At 40.1% G+C, this 15,298-nt stretch overlaps 1 protein-coding gene across 7 annotated transcripts in view; it reads left to right on the top strand.

Annotated features, from left to right (window-relative positions):
- Nucleotides 1-15,298, top strand: part of ELMO1 (engulfment and cell motility 1) — a 303,596-nt gene that overhangs the window by 197,786 nt on the left and 90,512 nt on the right. For 6 of the 7 annotated variants that reach the window (XM_041466533.1, XM_041466532.1, XM_041466536.1 and 3 more), the window contains one exon: nucleotides 2,204-2,340. In XM_041466533.1, the coding sequence (XP_041322467.1) occupies nucleotides 2,204-2,340 (137 nt within the window). Of the gene's footprint in view, nucleotides 1-268; nucleotides 314-2,203; nucleotides 2,341-15,298 lie in introns of those variants that run through there. The other variant, XM_041466538.1, reaches the window with a different exon arrangement.

Below are 15,298 nucleotides of genomic sequence, written 5' to 3'. Positions count from 1 at the left end.
TTCATTTTGAAACTGAAATGCCTAAAACACCATTCATTGCCTACTTATAAATTAAGGTGGGGAGAGGTGGCATCTCTAATTCTGCATGCAGAACAGTCAGCGTAGTAGATACAGTTAGAGACTGATTATCATAAGAAGCATGAGTTAGAAGAGATGATCAATTTTCTGAGAATCCCTAGCCTTTCCATTAATTTTGATTTATTGATTTTTATGAGCAGGAGCAGTGAGAAGCTCAGGCTTTGAGGAGGATCAGAGAGGCCAGTGCGTGTCGAGGGTTATTGCCTTGTTTCGTGCTGTGATTTATACAGTGAAGGTACTGGCTGCATTCTTCTGCTTGGTGTTATTTTATTTCTACTCATCATTATAGTATTTCATGACTTAAAGACAAGTGCCCTCTGAGAATCTGTTCTGTTGTGTCTCTGACATTATTACGGGCTGAAGGTCTGATTATTGGAAGTGCTGAGCCCTTGCAGCTCCAGTGGAATGAATGGAAGCTGAAGGTGCTCTGAAAAGCATGCCTGAGGCATTTTATTCTTCTGAAGGGATTGAGTTGTTCCTCATAAATATAGGTCCCTGCTTTGACTAATTCCCCCTTGGCTGCAAGTCCTTTGAAGTAAATGGAGTTTACTTGATTAGAATTAAACCTGTGCCCCAAATTTAACTCCCATCTTTGCCATGTGGCTGAAGAATTTATTAGATCTTAGTACACCTGATGTTAAAAATTAAGCTTCAGTTTTGCTTTCTAACTGGAATACTGCATGCTGGGAAAAATCAGAATTTTTTTTTTTTTTTTGAGGGTTCAGGTGATTCTGCACACAATTCATGTGTTCTGTTACAGCAGAGGTAGCTGAACACACTGAAAGGGGAGTTTTGTGGCTAGAAGAGGTACCAAGACCAAGTATCTGCAGCTGGTGCAGAGAGTCAGCCAGCATGAGCCATTCACATCCTCCTAGACAGAGTTTTAATTCTAAATTGTCCAGTTCCAGTGAGAGAAAGCAGATGTCAGACAGTGATTCAGCCCTGGAAAAATGTGATTTATCCCAGTGCTTGATAATTCTGCTGTTCTTGAACAGGAGGAAGTTTGCCTAAGTAGTGACTGTTTGATCCTGAAGTAAGGAAAGATGATGCTGTTTAAGCATATGAGTGACTGCCAGAAAAGTTCAAAGGAGCACTCATGAAGGGGTGAAAGGGGAAGCTGAGAGATTTGGGGACTAAAAAATAAATAAAGCTTATTCAGCTTGACTTTTTTCTTTGCCTTTTTAAGAACATAGATATGCAACCTACTGAAGTGGCCCTGCAAGCCATGGCAGAGTCTGAAGATTCTGTTCAGTCCTTGGCTAAAGAAAGGCCCTTCTCTACTCAGGTTGCTGAGATGTGTCCAGAGGTCAGCTTCAGTCCTTAGTTTTTGAATATTCGTTTTTTGCTCAAGGAGAATCACAGCGCACTCCTGCTTTTCCATTTTGGGATCATCACTACAGTGCTCCTTGGGTTTTTTTTTACTTCTTTAAAGCCAGTATTTGATTAAAATTTAGGATGTTTGGGGACTGTATTTTTGGTTTTGTTTGGTTGGTTTTTATGATGTTTGTCTCAGGTAAGGGATAGATTATAGAAGATCCATTGCTTTTGATTCTGGTTATTTTCAAAGAACAAATTTAACCAGATATATTCTCATCTCTGTATCTGTCAACATTTTCCTTGTTACCTCTGTGCAATATGGTAGATCATCTGCTATGTCAGCAGAGCTTCACATTTCAGTGTGTACATTGATCTAATCCTGTTTTGTGAGTGATGGGCCCTGGTGTTTGGTTCTCAGCAGGCAAGATGGACCATGCTGTTATAGCAGTGGGGAAGGCTCTTCTTTTGATGAGCTTTTTCCCTTTGTCTCTCTGTCCCAGACTGAGCTACAAAACTTGGCACAAATGACAAACATTGAGAGAATATTCAGGCAAACAGGTAGTTGCTTCCTCTTCTTGCTGTCAGTCTCCTAAAGGCAAGGCTCTATATTGGGTTTTGTTGTCTTTAAGACTGTAGACCAAGGCTGGCTTTTCACAGTAGTGTTTTGACATCCTTTGCTCCAAGAACTGGAACTTCACTCAAATATGCTGCTTTCTAAATTTCATGGCTGATTGTATTTTACGTTTATTTTTTGAAGCTCCTGCCTGTATATGTCTTATTCCACCCCACCTTGTTTTTCTGTTTTTAGCCAGTGAGACCTGCAACGATTTCCATCCCATGTTCTTCACCCATGACAGATCATTTGAGGAGTTCTTCTGTATCTGCATTCAGCTTTTGAACAAGACATGGAAGGAAATGAGGGCAACTTCAGAGGACTTTAACAAGGCAAGAAAAAGGGCGGGGTGGGAATAACTGGGCAGAATGGTGAAACAATGCCATATATTCTTCTCTAGAGGCACAGGGATTTACTAATTCCCATTCTGCTGAAAGCCTAGAGATTTATCTCTTTGGATGCTTTGCACATTGGAATGCCAGCATTTAGAAAGTGGTGGATAGAGGATGGGAGATGTAAGGAGGTTCATAGACCTTTTTCAGTCATGTTGCACTGCAGACTACGAGACTAAAATCCTGGCTTGAGGCGAAATTCTGCCTTTTTATGTTAGCAATATTATGCTGAAATGCTGCAACCTCTAAGGCTGTAAATAATGCAGAGAGAGTACTGCAGTGATAATTCTGTGCATCCCTTTCATTTCATGTGAGCATTAAAGTGATAAAATATTCAAGAGTGGACACAATCATGACAGAGTGTTGTGCAGTTTAGCCCGCTAAAATAAAAACAAAAAAAAAACCCCAAAAACCAAAAAACCAACCAAAAAAACCAAAAAACCAAACCCCGGGAAAGCAGTGAAATAAAAATTCAACCAAAAAACTCCTCAGTAAGAATTCTGGAAGCTTCAGCCAATCTCCTGACCCTCAGAAAGGCAATAAAGAACAGGTCTGTCTTAGTGGTCCCTAGGCATCCAATTTTTTGCCTAATTTACCATGAGGTTGAACAGTATCTCTGGCATTTCTAAGAATGGCAAACTCATACTTTTATGGTCAGCTGTCATCCTTATCTTCATTGGGATTCTCTGACTGGATCTTGAGCCTCTCCCTGGGAGATACTGGTTTTAGAACTGTTGGTTGGGAATGAAAAGTGAGTCTGCTGCTCTATCAGCATGTGCCTTACAAGTGCTCTGAAGTCACCAGGCTCAAATGTTATGTTGGAGTTAGGAGGAATGATCATGCCTGACTTCTGATTGGAGCTGTCTGTTATTGAAGTGGTCCCAATGTCCATTTTTTACTTCAGAGTGAAGGTGAATTTTTAGGTCACAGTGAGGAATAACCTTTGTTGAGTTCTTTCAGGCAGGTTAGTTGGCAGCAGTACCAGAGCCCTGGCTAAAGAGAGAAAGCCCAATATGCAGCTGTCGCAGCCAGATGACCTAGAACCTTCTCACATGGAATTTGTGACATGCTTCTCCTACCTAATGATCCAGGAACACAGAAGGAGCAATAGCAAGATAATTCACTGAACCATATAGAGTTGCTAAAATCAGGAGGTTAAAAAGCAACTTTATAAGGACTAATTCATCGTATGTGGTTGTTTTGAATAAATGTATTAACAGCTGCCTATTACTTACAGGCCTTCTATATCAGTAGAAGAAGAATTTGTCTGCATAATTTCCCACAACTTGAGTTGAAAAATTATCAGCAATCCTAGGAAATTCAGATAAAGAATGGTTCCATTTCCAGCCCAGGTCACTCTAAAAGGAAAACAAAAGAAACAAAGAAATTTACTTTGTGATGTTAGGCATTGTTGTGGAGGTTCATAGGAGATCAGGGAGTTTTTTCTCTGATATGACTAGTTTGCTACTTGTGTTTTCTGTTGCTGATAATCCCGTGACTTCACCTATCAGTTCTGTCAGGTTCAGTAACTTTGGCACTGTGTCTTACTCCATGCGTCATTGAAGACATGGGCAATTCTTAACTCTGTGGGACAAACCTGAAACATTTGCCACTGGGCTACCAGAGTTTGTGTCTGGTGGTAGCACTGTGCTGCATGATTCTGAACCCAGGATGTCTGCCTGCAGAAATCACTCTTGATTTTTTAACTGTTTCTGTTAAGGGGAGGGAATGCTAAGCTCTTGAGGCTCTCATTTCTAACACTTCTCTAATTATGTTTTGCTTGTCTAAATCCTTTCTTAGAGTCATAAGGAAATTCTTGTGCTCTTATCCACTTCAAATGACATGTGGTGGTGATGTGAATTACTCAGCTGATAAACATCTGAAGGGATCTGTGAGTGAAGCAAAGTGTGTTGTTGTGTGGGCTTGTGAAGCACTTGAGGGCTTGTGGGGGCTGACACGTTGTATGGTGGTACCCAAGGTTTACCCATCTGCTTGGTGGGTGACAGCAGCCAGAGCAGCCCATGGCTTTACCAAACTAATCACCACCATTTTTCATCCTTACCTGGCAAGAGGCTTTGGTGATCGCAGCAGGTTAGTGTTCTGTCTGCATCTTCCCTGCATGCTAAGGGTACCCATTTCTGTGCAGTCGCTTTTGAAAACTTGGCAGGCAAGGGCCACGTGGGCCTGAAGAGCATTCTGCCTGTCCTTTCAGAAGTGAATGGGATGAGACCAGACCTCACAAGATGCAGTAATTTACTTGTGTGAAAAAAAAACCAAAAAATCTTCCATCTTCTCTTTGTGTTACTATTTTTCAGTTTCAATAACTTGATTGTCATGGTAGTGTATAAAACACCAATTTGTAATGGTTTACTATGCCTCTGCCTGATGGGATCATTTGTTTTATTCCTTTCTTAGTCCCTTCCTTCCTTAAAACCACCAAAACAAAAGTAGACACTCTCAGTATATTGATTGGTAACTCTTGACACCTGGACATTCTGCTAAAAAATCTAGACTGCTTGCTTTGACGTTTAGTCATAATTGAAGAAAAGGAGCTTTTCAGTTTAATTTCAAACTTTTGATTAATCAAAGTAACTAGTATTTTGAGGGTCTGTAGGAGGTCTGTGTGCACATACAGAGAATTATTTCCCCCTCTTTGAATTGGGAGTGACAGGCACTAAAAGAGGCGAGGTGATTGAATTTCTCCTCAGGTTTTAGTGCCTGCTCTCAAGGGCTCTTTAAACCACATATTAAGACTTCCTTTTGATGAAAAAATGGCATACCGTGCCATCGTGGTTCTTCAATTTATGGTGAGGAGATTGCACATAGGTTTGTTCATTTTTAAAGTTTCAAAAATAATTAAACCAGCACTTTGCTCCCAGTTGGAAGAATTTTATGGTATTTTAGTGAGACATTTATGATCTCATGCTTTACCCAATTCTTATTCATTAAAAGACACGCGTTTTGTCAACTCTTGCATGAGAAAAAGTCCTTTGATGTCCATGGTGATAGTATGACACTGTCAGACCTAAAACCTTTTTTTCAGTCTCTCTGTGTGCTAGTAGACGTCTGAATAGAATAATTCAGACAGGCAGCTAAGCTTATATTATGCCTTTGTAACATTTTAAGGCATGCATAATTCATGTTTTGTGAGTTTCCTAGAGAAATTAAGTTGCAGTTGTATAGATAGACATGCAAGTGGCAACAATTCCATTTGAAACCTTTTTGTTTTTATTTGAGCCTACAGATGATCAAAGGACACTTTACAAGTTTCTCCAAAGTCATTTGTGAGCAGACAGCGTGGCTTATGGCTTTGAAAATATAATGTAGTCTCCAAGCTTTACATACTTCTACATGTTTTATTAAAGAAGAAGAAAGTGTTGTGTATTGATTTTTGGGGTCAGTGCTGACTGTAAGAAACCTGACCTGAGTTATCTCACATCTGGCATCTAGAAACCTTTATCAGCAGCCTGCCCATTTAAATAGATGCCCAACAGTCAGATTTTCATTTCATAGGGACCACCCTACACTCTGCTCAGGGTAATCAGACTCTGCTGCCACACAGACTGAGAAGTATTTAAATTGGTTTGGGGTTTATTGTTTCTTTTTAACATGATAGGTGGAATTCAAAGTACCCACCCAATAGTAAAATTCCTCCCATCGGGCCAAATGAAAGCATACTTCCAAAGGAAAATTTTTTGTTGATCCCCACTAAACGTACTTTAGCAAATGCACCTGGATTGCCCTAATGTGGATTTACATTGTGATTGTTATCTCTTTAGTAGTCTTCTTGTAAAGTACACATATTGTTTCTTGGGATACAAGGGGATAGCAAGTACAACATTGTGTAGGGGACAAGATTATTCTCTTAACTCTAGTTTCCAGAGATTTCAGTCATCTGCTTATTGTAGGCTTGAAATTCACATGTTAATAGGAGGAAGGGTGAGCAAATGGATTATTTTAATTGCAGCCATAACTTGTCTTATTAAACCTGCAGAACAGAATGATCAATTTGCTAATTCTGTACCTAGTGTTGTACCATCTTAAAAAAAGCAGATTAAGGCTAAAAATAATTGCTTCCAGTTCCAGTGTGGAAGGAAAAAGACTTTTTTTTTTTTTCACTTGGCTAGCCCGGTGTTGAAGCTGCATTATAGAGAATGGGCACAATGTGGCTGCTTGTATTAGTGTAGTTGTTGGGTTTTGGATGACCAAAAATGACTACTCATAACAAGATGCAGATTATCATTCCAACATGGCTAAAGTTAAATAGGAGAAACCAAAACTGAAAAAAAATTTGTAAGTACTGTGATATAAGGTGCGTGAAAACAAAATCCACTGCATTCACTAAAATTACAGGTTTGAGGAATAGGAAAGTAGGACATTGTTGGCTAATGATGTTGCCAGTGCATTTTTCTTGTTGCTTAGATATTTAGTTAATTTGCCCTCTGGACATGTGTTTGAGATCATCACAGTATAAAACATGAGCTTTTAAATGTTTTGTGGAAATGTATTTTGTAATAATAATATGTAATAATAATATATACTATAGAAGAAGAAGAAGAAAATACTTTGTAATAAGAAAAATATTCTCAGAAACCTCAAAAAAAACCTGGTTTCAGCATTCAACTGCTATGCATTTCACAGTGGCAGCCTGCTGAGGCACAGCCTTTGTGGTATTTGGCTATTTCAGGGACACACCAGGCTGCAGCACTGGATCCCCCTGCAGCAGGGGGGGTCTGCTCAGAGAGATGATAAAACATGTCACTGACAGGCATACACATAACAAACTGCCTTTGTGGTGATCAGAAGAGTAGAGGTTGTTCACAGCAGCAACAGATGCAAACAATAAATGCCCTACGTGAGTCCTGTAATTAAATAGCAAAGCAAACACGGAGGCATTTGATAACCACAAAAGATGTTTATGGCTCATGCTCAGGCTCTGCGAACATTTTTCCTTGCTCACTGACAAGATAACAGAAAAGGTAACCAGGCGTAACATAAAAATGAAAAATACCATTTCCTTCCTCGGTGGAGGTTTGGAAATGCCATGCCACAGGTTTCTCAGCTTCTCTGGTGTCATGTTTTTGGCAGCTGTAGGGATGAATAACTGGGGAAGGCTGGGTTCAAAATATGACTAAGTGTTCAAGGACAGGCTCTTAAGAAGCAAACTTGTGTGAGCGGTGGTTTGTGTGAAAATGTGTGGTGGGCCAAACCCACCATCAGGTAATGTGAGTTACCCATGAGGAAGCAAAGGCCTAGGGGGTCATTTTGAAAGGGTCAGAGCAAAAATGTGAGGAGTTGTCACAGCTTTGCTGGGTCCATTGCAAACTGGGGAGACTCGAGGAGCAGACTCTGCATAGCTCCTGTCCAAAATGCCCCCCTGGCTGCAGCCTTGTTGACCTAATGCTAGTCCTTGCCATGGCAGCTCTGTGCCTGATCTGGAAGTGACAGGGCTTTGCATGACTTCTGTGGGAGCAGCAGGTCCCCAGCATGCTCAAGTGATCCCCTCTAGTGGCACTAAAACATTCTGCGCTTTTCTGCTCCTGGCAGCCTTGGCCGAGTCTTGATAAACCACACTGTACAGGAAGGAGACAAAGGCACCCAGAGCTGAAGTGCCTTGGCAGTGAAGCAGCTGCAGGGTTAAAATCAGAACCAGGATGTCTGGCCACTTGCTCCAGCCTCCTCCATCACCCTGCCACAGATGCAGTAGCAGCTCCAGCCCCAAAGGGATGCTTTCCTCTCTCTCTGCCTCTCTTTCCCACCACCCAGCTGCACAGGGAGGTTTGGAGAAGGATTGCAAATGGTAGCTTCAGAAAATGAAAGAAACATTACCTCAAACAAGAGAAAAAGTAATTCAGACAAACATGAAAGTAAAATCCTTTGGTCAGTCTTTAAACCTGTTTGTCACCTCCTTTTCAATGCAATGAAAGAAGAAAGGAAAGGGATGGTAAGTAGCTCTTCACAGGTGCCCTCCAAAGCGTTACTGTTTTCCTATGGGTCTGAAGCAGATGAATTTAACTTCTTTTAGGAGAAGCTTTGGAAGGCTGTTCTGTTTGCATTTTACTGTTGGGAAATGCCAGGCTAGTGGAATGATTGCACCTCTCTGTTAGCTTTATTGCATCTTCCCTTGAGAATGCTTTGTTTATATCACTCAGGGATATTGCAAATAAATTATTCTCACATAGAATGAATTCAGTATTCCCCAGGCTGGGGCAGATTAGCACAAATTAAATCCCATATTTTCACACCTGAGGCCGATAGCACTTTATTAACTTTTATTGGAAACAGATAATTGTTATAAATATATTGTATCATTAATTGTGTAATGCATGAATTTATAAAAAAAAATCTTGTGGCAATTAACATTTTGCAAGTCTGCTGCATAGATTACAGAGAAAATGAGACTTTTTAATTGATGAAATTACTCCAAATATAATAGGAATCTTTTAGAAAGCATAATTTGGGTGCAGAAATATTGTCAGGTCTATTCCATCAATAACCTCTTCCTTCAGAATGGTCTTTTTTAAACAGTGCAACTGAATGTGATGAAGAAAGAGCCTGTTTAAGACCTTTCCCTAGCATTTGGTCAGTGCTCCCTCTATGCTTTTTGTGGCCTAGATATTCCAAATGTATGCCTTCATCAGCTGCTCACCTAGGAATGGCTCTGTTTAGTCTTCTCCATCTCTGTGCATTTATCTCCACCTGTCAGATCTCCAAATGTGTCCCATAGCACTCATCTCCTGCTCCTGGCTGCAAGAACCTGAGAAGGGGTGTTTAAGATGCTGAAGAGGCATCTTTCCATTTACTGAGGCATCAGTCTGTAAAAATCAGATTTAAGTATTCATACCCCAAAAAATCAGGGCTGTCAAGCTCAAAAGAACTGAACAACAGTATCACATTTTAAAATCTAGATGGTTGCTTCCTTTTGAAAAATTTTCAGTCTGAACTAGCATTGTCAAGAATGCAAATACATTTTTAAAACTAATTTGTGAAAATTAAGTACTTAGACTGCATAATGAAGCAGTCTAACTTGCCCTTTTTCTGCACTTTGTAGCTTATGAACTACTTTTCTAGTTCAAAGACATTTTTCATTTAAAACAGTGTCTTTACTATTTTTTGTCTTTGCCACAATGCTTTGGAAGTCCTTAGTACTAGGGTCATATCTAGTTACAGATGAACAGTCCTTCTCCAGTGATCACATATGCAATGATTTCATGGAGGGGCATAGCCTTGAAAGGAAAATAATTTTCAAACTTGATTTTTGTCCATTTATATGCCCAGATGGGTGCACCAACAAAGAGATGGATTCTTCAAGCCAAAAATCAAGGAAAGAGAAGGACATCACAACAAAACATCTGTTAATTGAAACAAGAAAAGAGTATTTTAGTGTAATCCATTCCTTGGCCAGCAGCTTGTCTTGTCCTTTCCCCAGTGATGACAGACTGTGTTGGTTTCAGCAGTGGAATCTCTTATTTGTGAAAAACCTAGCCATTGTTGGCAGAGGGGATTTTATCCCCCAGATTTCTAGTGAAGTCTGTGTATTACTGTAGAATACATACAGGTCTGTGTAACACCCTGGAGATGATAATTTTTAAAGCTGCTGGTACTTCATACTTTCAAAGCACTCTTCATTTTCATCTCAGTGGGTGCTGATCAAACCAATAAACTTTCTCAGCCTTGAAAAAGATGACTGAGTGGAAAGCCTGATAATCAGAGGAGAAACACTGAGTGTAGGTTATCTGTGCTAACCGCTCTTTTTCTACTCCACAGAAACCTTTTGCACTGGAAAAAAAATGCCTCAGTTGCATGTAGAGTGTGCTAGTGGTGAAGGGAAATGATATAACCTAACTGGAACTGTCACCAAAACATCATATTTTGTGATATTGCCCCTGTCATTCCTGTCTAAAAGTGTGGATAATAATCAGATCCCAGGAACCACTCTTGTCTCTGTATTTTTATTTATTCTTTCTAGGATGTGTTTTTGTAGTACAGTTAAATCAGAGGTGCATGGCATATGGCTTTTTGCTGCATGAATTGCTGCTGATGTGAATGTCAGTGGGCATATAATACCAGATTTTCATTTTGTGAATCACAATGCATGGAATTCAGCCTGAGAGCTCCCTAGACTATAGACCTTATTATAGGCAAATAAAAAAGGGAAAGAAGGGGGGAGAGGTGATGTCTCAGATATTTTGTTTCAGTTGAAATGAGGTTATAGTGATGAATGATGCAGCTGACAATGAGATTTTTATAGCCTCTCTCAGAGTAGCAGAAGAGCTTGTATTATTGTTGGTTTGCTTTAAGTAATTGTAATCTAAATAGCACTGTGGTTGAAAAGAGCAGCAGAAATCTTTCATATGTCTCTTGTAAGCAAAGCCAGGGTGCTTATTTTTTTTTTTTGTCTCATCTGTCCTTATACAAATGTCCTTCATTGTTTGCATCTTACATCTCGGTATTGTCTTGATTGAATATGTCAGTCACCATTAAAGAGGCATTTGCCAGTCAGTGGCTGCTGCTGCCTGCCTCTAATTTTAGCACATGAGGTAACTGGCCAGCAGCTGACAAGCTGATCCTGCTACCCGATGCACCAGTGGAAATTAAGGTTGGCTGTGATAGAGACAGATGGGAGGGAGAGCTGCTGGAAGGCAGCATGAGAGGGAAGGAGAGGATGGTGTGTGGGGGCAGATGGGCTCTCCTCTCCTCTCCTTTACCCACATCAGCTGTCTCAATCCATACACACATCATGCACACTGGGCCAGCGCAGGTACCTGCCTCTGCTGGCTCTCTCTAGGTTACCTTTATTAGGTGGTCACAGGTTAAGCGGGGCCTTGGTGTGCTTAATGTGAGCTGTCTTCAAGTGCCCAGACACTGCATGAGAGGGAAAATGGAGGAGGTAAGGGGTTTAGCACATACTTTCTGAAGACAGTGTTAGGTTTTGCCCCACAGAGTATTTGGCCTTGAGACCAGAGCAGAGGCAGCTGTTATTTGGGATGGTAGCAAAGCTTAGGCACATGAACTTGGCTTCTGCCACTTTTCCACTGAGAGCTAAATAGCTTCCTGGGGGATGGAAGGTGTTGTGTGTGCCTCTGAAAGTGGTAAGGCTCTTTTTTCTTTGCCTGTTCCCCTCTTCACTGTGGATTTGAATAGTATGCAAAAAGTCTTGTGGATTTATTGATTACTAAAATGTAATTTATTTGGAGGTTCCATCCCACTTCCTCAAGTTACCTTTATATGTTGTTCATGGTAAACAGAGAAGCAAGGCCCCCAGTAATACATATGAAAGCTGAGGAATATCACCTTAAAAGCTGAGCACAGGAATGGAGGCAGATTTGATACTGACAGTATATTAACCCAAACAATGGGGAGAGGTGAAGGAACAAGTATCAGAATCCTTGAAAAAGATATTTGTGTAGATGATTAAAGATCTTGCCATGTCAGCTGAAGATATTCGTGCCACGGCCATGAAATTGAAATGCTCAAGAACCAATCCTTGCATCAAGAATGTCAAGTCTGCTTCTAAAAGACTTCTGTGACGGTATCTGGAAAAACAGCTTTCATGCATGCTTTGGATTTTATGGCATTTTTTTTTTCTCTGAAGACTTGTCTTCAGATTTCAAGCATCAGTTTTCTGTCTCGGGGAAACTGACTGATCAGAACCTCAGCAGCAAGAGCTTAAAAATTGCAGTTCCATCCATTTTGCTTGACTAGTACATGCTGCCTAGAACTTCTGTTGTACTTAACCAAGAGCCCAAAGGAAACCACAGATCTCATCGTATCATTGTTACATTGTCAGCCTCTTCAGAAGCAATTGACCAGCCATTCATCGTGAAAATAACATCCCTAAAGTCACCAAGTGGAAAAATGAAACATTTTTTTTTTGTAAAATCAGATGTGAGCTAAAGAATGTAATCTCATAGCTGTCAAGATTCTGAGATTCCTTCCAAAACCTCATTTTTATGTAAGCTAGGGTTCTGGAAATTGTTAAAGGACTGTTACCTTCCCTGGGAATCTGGAAGTTGTTAAAGGGCTGTTTTCTTCCCAGTGATTTTCTTTTTTGATCTGATTGTCATGGAACTGATACTTCTTCTTCTTCATTTTAAGGCCTATATGTGATTTTTTTGAAAGCTAGGACTGGATGTAGCAATCTTACTGAATTTCTCTCTGTTCCTTTAGCTTCTCTCCGTGTTCAGTACTCCAATCTCCAACAGGATTTATTCCCCCAGACTTTCTTTCTGCCTGTCCTCTTTCCTTGGAACAATGGTTTGCCTCCTAGTACTTCCACGTGCATTAAGGAGGGTGTTAATGGCTTTTCTCACTCTCTAGCTGGGGACACCCGCTGACTACTTTGGGCAGCCACACATCAGAAAAGACCCTTTCAGGTCATAGAATATTGGAGGCTAAGTTTTGGAGCCAGGATGAGTGTTATTGGCAGCTATGTGTTTTCAGCAGTGGCAGAAAGCTGAAGGCCAATTAAAGGCCATTAAAATTGTAAAATCAAAATTACACACACATATGCGTTTCTTCTTCCTAAAAATTGATCTATATGGACAAAAAAGTCTTACCTCAGAAGCAGTGGTATAAATACAACTTTTTAATAATGATGACAGAGAACAAGATACTCTTTTATCTAGCCTAATTCTGCACATAGTGGACTTCAAAGTTTAATTTACTTAGAGAAAAGAACTGTCTCCACCAATGTGGGAGATGGACTTCAGGTAAAAGATATTTTATGTGTGCAGCTTGAAAATGGATTCAGTTAAATGCACAGCCTGAATGGCCCTTTGCTGTGTAAAATCTTTAAAGTACCAGACAAAATCTTTAAACTGGTGGTTCTACTTTAGGAGAAAAGAAAGAAAATATCTCCATAAAACTTATTTACCTTTGCATGGATTAAGAGTATTTTATTGCCTTGATGCTTTTAAGCTCCAGAGAACAGGATGTTTCATAGCTGCTCAATTTACTTTAGTTATTATAATTTGAAAGAGTTTGATGATTCTAATTTCCTTCCCTACGCTTCTTGATTTTAGTACTAGAGTAACACTTTGGTATCTTGCATTGATTTTTATGATGACCAGGGTTTTGATATTAATTTCTGCAGATATTTTCTTTGATACTAAAAGCTGAGGATGGGTGACTGGCAAAGCAATTTGAGGACCCAGAAAGGCTAATTTCCTGTTTTACAAATATCATTGTAGGTCCTTGCTTGTAGCATGGTCTCTGGGCTGATGAGTACCACAAATCACCAGTGCACCCTTGTGTGGTGTGGACTAACTGCACAGTGGGTTGCATTAGCTAAAGCACAGCCAGCATGGCAGAGGAAGGGATTATTTCCCCCAGCTTGCCCTTTATGAGGCAGCAACTGGAAGACTGTGTCCAGTTTTGTGCCCTAGAAGTGGGGAGAAACTGATGAAATAGAGCTAGTCCAGCAAAAGTCTACTAAGATGATTAAGGAGGATGGAGCATGTGGTGTTCAAAGGGAATGTGAAGGAACAAGATTTTTTCATTCTGGAAAAGGCTAGATTCAGGATGGATCCAGTTGTACCTTCTGCCATTGTTAGAACAAGAGGGATGAGGAGAAGATGCACACCCTTCTCAGAAGTATGCAGAGAATGAAGAGAAGAGACGTTGCAATGAAGAAAACTGTTGGGATGTAAGGATAAAATACCCCTGACTACCTCCTACTGGTGCAGCTCTTGAACCAGTTGCAGAGAGGGATTATAAAATCTTTATCTCTGGAGAAAAACAAAACTTGCCCAGAATTGCCCTGAGGAACCTCACCTAAGTATGAAATTAGCTTTGCTGTGTCTGCAGAACTCAATGCTTAGAACTGTCTAGCAACCTGAATTATTTTGTAGTTTTATGGGTAAAAATTACTTTCCCATGCAATAGGATATCTTATCCAAATAGGATATCTTATCCAAATAGGAATTTCTTTCAATGATGATTAATGAGATTAATCTCATTAATCATCATTGAAACAAATTCAGATGGAGCATTAGCCAAGCTCATAAATTTTTCCTAATGTTAAATAAAGCATAGAAGATCATTGTGATGGGTTCTGTGGCCTCTTTAAGAAGTCAGGCTTCCCCATTAACTGCAGTGATCCCTTTAAAGCAGTTTTGACTTGACTTAGCTCTGACAGCTGAGCTGTTACTACTCAGGAGCATTCAAGCCCCTTCAGAAATGTGATGTTGAAAGCATTTCTTCAAAATTTTCTTGCCAACATTTACAAAAGTATGTTTTACTAAATGTTTACCACTGGATATATGAGAGCATAGCTGACATGGTAATTTCTGTAGCCACAGTAGCTTGTTAGCCCATTTGAACCCTAATACTTAAAACAGGCAATGTGCGTAGAAGTTGCAGAGCCAGGTTTGGCTGCTAGTGGATTGGTTTTGAGGATGCTTGCTGTGTGTGTCTGGCTCTTGAGGTTTTGGGTTTTTTTTATAAGTGCTTCTCTTTTACCAAAACCTTGCTTTTGCTAAAGCTCCATTACTTATAGGTTCTAGCTTCAGGTGTAAGCTGTCATTTCACCATCCCAGGAAGTTTCAGGTATTTCTTTTAAGCACAGGTTTATGACCAAAAGGAGAACACCATTTAAATTGACAGAATATACAAAGGGTGAAAAAGGAGAGCAGAAAGGTGATGATAAGTGATTTTTAGTAGGATAACAAGGATGTATAAATGATATCTTCCTGCATGTTGCCTGAAAAGTTAGTGGTAGAGATGGGAACTTAGCCCACACCTCACTTGTCAGCGCTTTGATGACAGGACAACTATATCTTGATTTCTTTTCTCATATGATACACAATTCTGTTAGCAAGTAGAGGGTTTTTTCCCCCTCTGTGGTGGAAGCATCTTCCACATTAAAGCAAAATATTTACTCTTTGTTTACATCCTT

This window comes from Pyrgilauda ruficollis, unplaced genomic scaffold, assembly GCF_017590135.1.
Source record: "Pyrgilauda ruficollis isolate IOZ18807 unplaced genomic scaffold, ASM1759013v1 scaffold2, whole genome shotgun sequence".
Taxonomy (NCBI): domain Eukaryota; kingdom Metazoa; phylum Chordata; class Aves; order Passeriformes; family Passeridae; genus Pyrgilauda; species Pyrgilauda ruficollis.
This window is presented reverse-complemented; position numbering and strand designations above follow the sequence as displayed.